General features: G+C 41.6%; 1 protein-coding gene across 2 annotated transcripts in view; it reads right to left on the bottom strand.

The window, feature by feature from the left end:
• Positions 1 to 7,174: 7,174 nt before the first annotated feature.
• Ibtk (inhibitor of Bruton tyrosine kinase) overlaps positions 7,175 to 9,184 on the bottom strand; it is a 72,090-nt gene continuing 70,080 nt past the window's right edge. For both annotated transcript variants that reach the window (XM_055602482.1, XM_055602483.1), the window contains exons 28-29: positions 8,657 to 8,786; positions 7,175 to 8,353 (exon numbers count right to left, since the gene is read on the bottom strand). In XM_055602482.1, coding sequence (XP_055458457.1) covers positions 8,222 to 8,353; positions 8,657 to 8,786 — 262 coding nt within the window. In that variant the 3' untranslated portion in view covers positions 7,175 to 8,221. The remainder of the gene's footprint in view (positions 8,354 to 8,656; positions 8,787 to 9,184) is intronic.

Below are 9,184 nucleotides of genomic sequence, written 5' to 3'. Positions count from 1 at the left end.
AAAACCCACAGGCACACCACATCTTTAACTTTTCCCATATGTCCTAGACTTGCATGGTGACAATACTGCTGCTTACCACAGTTTTTCACTTCATCTAGAAATAGCCAAAGAATTGGATGCTATTTCCAGCATGCCAGGAAGGATGCCTAGGATTGTGTACAATTAGTTAACAGTGCTCACGACAGTCTACAAGGGCAAGGAAGGGTTAGCAAGCCTCATTTGGTCTGAGTGACCACCTCTTGCTTTGCAATGGGGCCCAGAAAAAGCAGGTGACCAAGCTCAAGTTCCCCCAGTCCTGTAAGGCAAGTGGGGCAAAGGTCACCAGGAGGCCTCAGCAGTGATACCTCAGGAAAACTGAGAAGTCTTTGGTTCTTCTATACCCAAAGCAGAGGAGCGTCTAAAATCACCGAGACTCCAAATTACCCCTCAAACTCTTCAGTTCCAGTAGACTTCTGCCAAACTGCTAGATTTGCTATGACCGGTGACATTCTGGTGTGTGAGTAGTTAATGTTGCTTCTACTTGACAGTTTACGGAAAGTAGCATAAAGTCATAGAGGAGGAAACTGGTTCTTAGTAGGAAGTCCTGAAGTCCTACATCAGAGACCACTTTAGGTGTCAAGATGGGTTCTTCATAAAGCTCAGAATCACTAAAACACCCACAGTCCTCACTACCAAAACAATTTTAGTGTTCCTGGGATTCTACTGTGCTTTCATCCACATTAAGTATTGCTAAAACACGTCACCCCCTCAGACCCTTTTTGACGTATGCTTCTCCATCTAGAGGGCCCTTTCAAAGGAGTCAAGCAGTTGTTGAAACTTAGTGAGTATGAGTTTGTTCTTGTGAAGGCAAATTACTGTTTGGTATTACGTATTATGTTAAATTGCAATGAAAGGCATTCAGGGCACAAGATCAATTGCACAAAATCGTCTTTAGACTGCAATTATCTCTGTGACAATAACAAAGATATTGTTAGATTAGCAAACCAAACTTTCCCACACTTGTTCTATCCTAAGAAATGAACTGCTGGTTATAAACATCTGCTGGGTGGCTTCAGTCAAGTAAAGATTTGCTCAGTGAAGACATGTTAACAGGGCAACTCATCACCTACCTGACTGCTAGTCTTCCTTTTCAAACATTTTACTTTATCCTTACTTATATGTCTGTGGTCTGCCTGTGTGTAGCCACATGTGTGTGGATGCCTTTGGAAGGGAGAAGAGGGCATCAAGTCTGGGGCTAGAGCTACCAGGAAGTTAGTTGTGAGCTCCCACATGTGGGTGCTGGAAACCAAACTCCAGGCTCTTACAAAAGCACTCTTAACCAACGAGCAATTTCCCCAGACTCTTAAATCCTTTATTCAATGTTCAAAACACTTTGATTGGAATTTCTTATTGATTCCCAGAATGCAAACAGAATTCATATTTTCTCTTTAGTTAAAACATGCCATGGTTAGCAAAGCCTGACAATGCATACTCAGTCACTGAGATATTCAAAAGATGATTTGTAGGCAGGTCATGAAATGGGTTCATCAATGCCAAGTAGAAATCTAGGCCCTACTCTTAAATATTTTCTCTTCCTAAATTTTTTTTTATAAACACAAACAACAACAAAGCCCCAATTCTGACCTCTTCTCTCAGTGTGGAAATCTCAGTCCTTCTGACATTGACTTGTAATACTGGATCACTAGTTGCAAAGCAAACTTGCTTGCACAGTGATCCTGGGGGAGGAGGGGCAGGTGTGGGAGATGCCTGAATTCCATGGGCTCTGCCTTCAGGACTGAAATAGGGCCACTCACAGATTAATGGGTTCCTGTAGGAGTGGCTTTCTTATATAAGTGAGTTCTTTTCTGGCCTATCTGCTGTGTCTTAGCCTGTGAGGCCCTCTGCCGTGTTAAGATCCAGCAGAAAAGCCCTCAACAGAAACCATTCCAGGAATATGAAGTCAACATGCTTCTTTTATTCTTTATACCTACTCTTGGGGATTCCATTACGGGAACAGTAATGGACTAAAGCAACCCTGGTTCACTGTGTGACTCAGCAGAATCTTCCTCTGAAATTCCTATATAAAATGCTTGCTAATTAAAACCCTGGCCTTTATAGCCTATGGTGTTAAAATAGATACAACCGTTGTAATATGTTTGGCTACAGAATTATATTCTAGCGGAAATGTTCAAGATATAAATACCAAATTTAAACTCCTAAGTTCACTGACAAGTGAATTTCTGATTAAATCTACTGTTCGCACTGTTCGGGTTTTTATGAGTCCAGTGTCATGAAGACGATGCACTAAAGCAGTGCCCCACCTCAGCCTACCATGGAGCGATACTATTTGTGCAGCAGCCAATGACTACTGCCAGAAAAATGACTGTTAACCCCATTTTTATCTCCAGGAAGAAAATTAAATGTCCCACGCACATGGGCAGCCTCCACCTATTTACAAGCTACTCCAACTGGTGCTTTCTGGAAGCAGCCCTGGGAATGGATATGTTTCCCCCATTTGACGTGGATTTTACAGAGTTAGTCTCAAAGCAGGGAAAAGAAGCAGCTGGACAACTACAGGATCAGGATGGATGTGCAGAACACATCAAACCATCATAACTACTCAGCAGCTCTGGTCGCTGTGACAGAGCAAACATGCTCCCCCTAGGTCCTGCTCCCAAATTTCCTCCTTCCCTTCCCTCCCAGTCACAGAACAAAGCGAGGAGTATTTGAACATATTTTCTTTTGGGGTCATACTTCTCCTGGACAGTCATGCCATGCAAGGAAGGGAGGCTGGGTACTGGATTAATTTGGCTACTGAAGACGGAGTTGTGGCAATAACTGCAGGGCTACAGAACTGCTTCTTTGTGAGTACAGGGTGGAAAGGAAGGGATGCTGAACACAGCAATGAGCACTTGTTCCCATGCTCTTAGACACACTGATTCAGCCACTAGTCTCCAGAATCCTGGGATATAGGGAGGGGTGAAGACAAAAGCCATCCATCCCACTTCCACAGTGTAAAAAAAGGAATGTTAGAAAAATTTTAAGCCCCCATACTTAAATATGTTGCCATAGCTTGGGTGGAGGGTAACTTGGGAATTATTTCAAAAGCTCTTTCTGCTTTCAAGAAAAAGCATGCATAGTGACCATGAAGGACTCCGACATTCACACACACACACACACATACCCACAACTAAGACAGCAACTTGACTCACCAGATGCGGTTCGATTCCAGCTAAATATAGCCTTACATTTCTTAGTAAATCAGTAGCTTCGCTATATAAAAAAGTATAAAACTCTGCAGTCACGTCTTAAATGAAAGCATGTGGAAGAGACCCCACAGCAACTTAACACAAGCTGAAGTTATCTGGGACGAGGGAACCACAGCTGAGAAAATGTCTCCATGAGAGTGGCCTGCAGGCAGGTCTATGGCATCCTCATGATTAATGACTTGAGAGCCCAGCAAAGGAAAGGGAACAAAGGCAGTGTTCCTGGGGAAGAGGAAGTGTTGGTTTTCTTTGTGCTTTGACCTTTGCTTGATGTTATCATCCTTCACTCGATTTCTGCCATCAACTGTCCCAAGTTGGAGCCCTTCTACGAATCTGTCCATTTCATCTACCAAAAGCCACCTGTAGGATCTGATAAGTCTCACTGACCTACATAGGACCCACTGGCTCAGAGTTTTTTCTGGTGACATTTCTGGAGAATGCCTGTGCTTTTTTTTTTCCTTCTCTTCCTTTTCTTCCTCCTCCTCCTGTCCTTTCTTCTTCCCCTCCCTCTCTCCTTCTATCCCTCCCCACTCCTGTCAACTTGACACAGCTCGAGTTACTATAATATAACTAAGACAATGTCTCCATGAGACTAGCCTGTATGCAGGTGTGGGGCATGTATGCAGGTTGGATTCATGTACCAACAGCTCATTCCTTTTCACTGTTTATGCATGAAAGTTTGCTGAGCGTAGGAATCCGGGGACGGTTTCCATTCTCCTCCTCTGGTTACTTAAGGAAACAGTAGGAAGGGCTGAAAACAATCCACCCACAATGCAAGGGGTGTGGATTGAGAGATCTAGGTAGCTTCCAATATTTTCCTATCACAACTAATTTAAAAAAGAATATCCACGTACAAGTTATGTGGAAGTAAAAGCTTTTTTTCTCTAGTAAAAATACTCAGGTGCAACCGCTGTTCACAAGATCAGTTTCCCAGAATGTGGAAATAAGCAAATAAAAAACCTGGTTCTTCCAGGTACACACCAACACTCAATGTTTTTATTATTCTTTTCTCTAACTTTTGATTGTGAGTTTCACAACATGCAGCCCAATCTCACATCTCTCCTCATCCCTTCCTGTCTGCGCTCCGGCCTTGCAACCTTCCGTTTTCACTATTTCTTGTTTTAGTCATGGTAGTAGATGGGCAATGATATGCCATGGTGGTTTTGTTACTTTTATACTCGCTAGTGAACATTTTTTCATGAACTTACCTGGCAACTCTACCCCCACTATTTTGTTTTCCCACTATTTTGCAACCAGGTTGTTTTCATAGGTGTTTTGTTGTGTGTGTGTATTTAGTGCCTGTAGCTTGCTGTTCATACTTAGAGTGGAGCCTTTCACTGCCACATATTTTCTATTGGTTGTTTTCTTCTCACTCTTAGGTAATTCTCTCTCAGAAACTAAGGACGTGCTTGATAGGGAACTGGAGGAATGCCTTATGTAGCCACTGGGGAACAGGTCCGCACAAAGAACTTGTGAGTGCAGCAGTATTTTTATGAAAATTAAATGATAATCACAAGCCACGGCAAATTTGCATTTTAATACAAGAGAGATCAAATTGTTTTCTCTTACACAGCAGTTGTGGTTTAACACACCCGTTTTTTTTCCAGACTTGCTCTGCTGAGGAATTATATTGGCTGCATCTGTGATCTCTGCTTCACCAACTGCTAGGTTTTTTACATGAACTCAGCAGTATTTCACATTCCGGTCAAGTAGGAATTATTACTATGCATCTAAGTTTGCAGAGTGTTAGGAATGCAAGGACTATTTCCCCATCTCTGAAGTCACACTCCTTCTCTGTAAATAAATAGCAGCAAAAACTGAAAATGACCCACCTACAAAGCTAAGGATTCAAGCTGAGGGGGGTCGAGGTAACTTTCAGTATTTTTGAATTAGAACTGAATGTAAGAACATCTATGTACAAGTTATGTTTGAGAACATAACTTGTCAATGCATTTTGAGACTAAAAGTTTGAGTTTGTTTTAAATGATATAAAATGCAGTAGACACAACAGAAGCAGTAAGGAAAACACAGGAAAGATTAAGGAGAAGATACAGATAAGACGGGGCTATGATAGGTGCTGGAATAGCACCTCGTGTATGGACTAGGGAAAAAATGAAGAAAAGGCCAGGAATGACCAGATCCAGACTGAGTGATTTTGGCGATGACTAACTTGTAACAGGGAAGTACAGGAACAGGATCTCACGTCAACACAAAGCAAAGGCTGGTCAGGGAATCAGAGAAAACAGCTAGAAAATGAACCACAGCTGGGAAATTGTGCCTTGGAGCTGAGGTACAGCTGGGTGGTTAATGTGTAGGACCAAGAAGGTGGCTTTGATATCTGGCACAGCTTAGCCTTATCTTAAGAAAGGACTCCTGGACTCAGCATGTCTCGGGTTACTGTTTCCAATTTCTTCTTGGAAGATGGCTCTACTTTTTCCTGAAATCATCTCTGTATTGACAAAGCTGGAAGTCTCTGGACTACAGCTGTCTTTTATATTTCTTTATATAAAAGTGGTCTTTTATATTTCTTTTTCTTGTAAAATATTATAGATAAATGACCATTTCTAAGAGACAGCCTGCTATAGTCAGAGGAGAACCACACTACAAAGATAGAAAACATCATTCTCATTGGTCTCTTTCTGAACTTCACTTTCTTCAGTATATAAAGCAAACTGCCCAAGGTAAATCAATAGGGCTTCCTTAGATCTAAGATTTTTAAGAAACAGCTGTCAATCCCTCTGTCATAAAAAACAAAACAAAACAAAGCAAAGCAAAAGCATGTACCATGTCCTCCGAAAGAGCCACGGACAAGCTGCCCACTCAGGGCTGGCCTTCAGACTGCAGTTGCTCCCACATAAAGCAGGATTTTCCTAAATACGTGCTTTCAGAACTCTGATAACTGCCAGGCAGTAGGCAGAGGCAGGCAGATCTCTGAATTCAAGGCCAGCCTGTTCTACAGAGTGAGTTCCAGGACAGCCAAGGCTACACAGAGAAACCCTGACTCAAAAACAACAGAAACAAAAGAAAAAGGAGGAGGAGGAGGACGGGGAGGAAAAAACCTAAACCCTAGTACTCTGTCAACAAATTTGACTTCACTTGACTTGGAGTTTTCTTGACTTCACACACTGTAAGCACATTCTACTGCTAGCACTCATTCACACACCTCACCTTTCTAGACTGAAGTTCCAGGCTTGCTTAGGTAGCTCTTAAAGGGCCTCTGCATCCCAGCAATCACTTAACTTGATGACTCACAGATTTTCTTCAGTTCTATGGGTTTGCTTGAAGCTATGCACCTAGAGATGGATGAGCGACTACAGGAAGAATGTACTATTATGAAAAACTCCCATCTTCCTCTTAGCTTTTCAAAGCAATATAACAGCTGTCATGTTCTTGACTCATTCACAAAAAAACGACAGTTCAGAGAAGGACTTATCTTTCACTTTTCTCACAGAAGCATTTTTTCCCATATGAAGTTTTATACAGTAGCTCACAGTATAAAACAGGCCATAAAGTACAAGCAATCTGGTCACGGTTTATAAAGGAAGGACGAGAGCCCCACACGCAGTCAGCCTAGCTCCTGCTTCACACACTCTGACCGCAACAAGGACTGCCGAGGGCACTTCGCAGGGAGGGTGAACCTGAAGAACACCACTGTTTACAGTGTCTTCAGAGTATCAAATCCTCCAACAAGTCAATGACTCTGGAAAGCTTCTTTACTGCCATCAAAAAGACACACATCATAAAATTCCTTTTTCCTTGAATCACTCAAACATACAGAATATAAAACTTGGGAATTTTAGCAGAGTAAAAACATAACTGACCATCAGTGTGGCAAATCAGGGGGAAAATAATTAGGAATAGCTAGAAATTTTTCCCTCAAGGTGTCAATCTAGCACTTACACACGAAGTCAAACACACATTAGTAGTGATTGGCTCAAGATTATTTTTTATTGCACATCTGTGTACATGTCTGCTGCTTGTGGGTGGAACTGAACTGAAACACTGACTTAGTTTCAGCCAATTTCCCATCAACTCAAGTCAAGCGGTGAACTGCCTACATATCCCCAGGGATCCTTTCTAGGAAGTTAAGCATTACCTTTCTCATTCTGTCTACATACCAAAGCACATATTTTAACATTTTTTTCTTTTTAATTTTAAACACTGAAAACCAAACCAAACAGCATACTATAAAAATCAAAATTTACATGTACACACATACTCCAGGCCCAAAGAACTTCTGACACTAAACAGTGACTATACATAACCACTCTGTCGAACTATTTGGTAATCCTATGCTTGTTTTAGAAAATTTTAACTCTTTAAGGAACTGATTCTTTCACAATTAGGTATTCATATGTCCTCTCTTGCTATCTTCTCACACCAACAAAAACCCCATGAATCCAAATCTTCCACAGAAGCCATGGGTGTTGACTAAACTGTCCTGAAGAGTTAGGAAACACATAGAATTTCATCAGGTCTGACTGCAAAGAGGCCTAAGAAATTAACAGCCCAGCGAAAAAGGAACAGTACAAGCACATCTGCTGTGGCAAAAAGAACATGCTGGCCATTAGTGAATCAGAAGCAATGGCGCCTTAAGCTCATCAATGTCTTATTTTAAAAATAAGCTCTTCTCAATTACTCCACATTCTCAAGTGAAAAAATTATTTTTAATGAATCATTCCTAAACTTCACACTTCACCCATATTTTCATTTATAAGGTAATTTAGAAGAAACAATCCTACCAACCTTAGCTTAACATTTTTCCTGACACATTTTCACATAAAAGTTACTAAAATCACAATTCTGATAAATCTCTCTTTAGTTATACAAACATTATAAACTACGGGAAGAAATCATATCCATTCTTGCTCTGACTACAACACTGTGCTACCAAATCTGTAAGAATGCTTGCGCATGGGTTTTCTTCATGTGGGTGTGGCAATCATGGCCTGGGAGCAGCATCTCTCTCCAGTGAGCTAGCATCCATGCTTGTTCCACATAGGCACTGCCAGAGGCCCCTGTGGTGTCCTTTCAACGACAACAAACTCATCAGGGTTGCCAGATGCCTCGTAGAAAACCAGCAAATCTTGTATTGCATGCTCCTCAACCTGAGGGGAAATACAGAGATATTTCATTTTTAAGGAGAACAGGTTAGCAGGATAGAGTGGTGTTCTGGCTTCCTTTGCAGCAGCTGAGACTTTACATAGAAACAACACAGCAGAACTGAATCAGAAGCATTGCTAGTCCCTTGGCCTTGTGAGAAATCTTGAGCCTGAGCAGGAAGATTACCATGAGTTAGAGGCCAGCTTGGACTACAGAGTTAGATACTGTCTCAAGAGACCACAACAAATAACAAAACCCAAACACCGAGGGTTCTCACCGAGCGGAAGCTCAGCGAACACGACACTCACCTGAATGAGAGCCAAGGGTTTCTCCCGGCTTCTGATGAGGGCAGCTTCTTGTTGCCGCTCTTCTTCTACGATAGATGCAAATGTGACTGGAGCGACTGCAGAAGTGGCAAGTGAGGAAGATAGCCAGGGGCTGTAAGAGTGACAATACCACTTTTAATTCATGTCCTCAAAGTTTTGCATATAAAATTTCCTATGAAATATTACTGAGCAGTGCTGTCCCCTACCCCACCCCAGCAACTAGTACACAATGTAACCGGGAACCTCTGCAGAAATTACAGAATGTGAGGCGAAAACACAACAAAGGATAATTATTATTTTACTTAAGTGTTACAGGTAAAATTTTAGGAAACTCTAAAAAGGTGTAACAAATTATATACTTAACTCTTACTTTAGAAAACAGAATGTTCAAGCAATACATTCTAATATCTTCAATTATAAAATTACCCATTTCATGTGTGTGTGTATACATAGTGTATACACAGTGTGTGTGTGTGTGTGTGTGTGTGTGTGTGTGTGTGTGTGTGTGTG

This window comes from Psammomys obesus, unplaced genomic scaffold, assembly GCF_907164565.1.
Source record: "Psammomys obesus unplaced genomic scaffold, mPsaObe1.curated_primary_1811, whole genome shotgun sequence".
In the NCBI taxonomy this organism is placed as follows: Eukaryota; Metazoa; Chordata; class Mammalia; order Rodentia; family Muridae; genus Psammomys; species Psammomys obesus.
The sequence above is the reverse complement of the archived record's forward strand: the minus strand, read 5'-3'. Positions and strand labels throughout refer to the sequence as shown.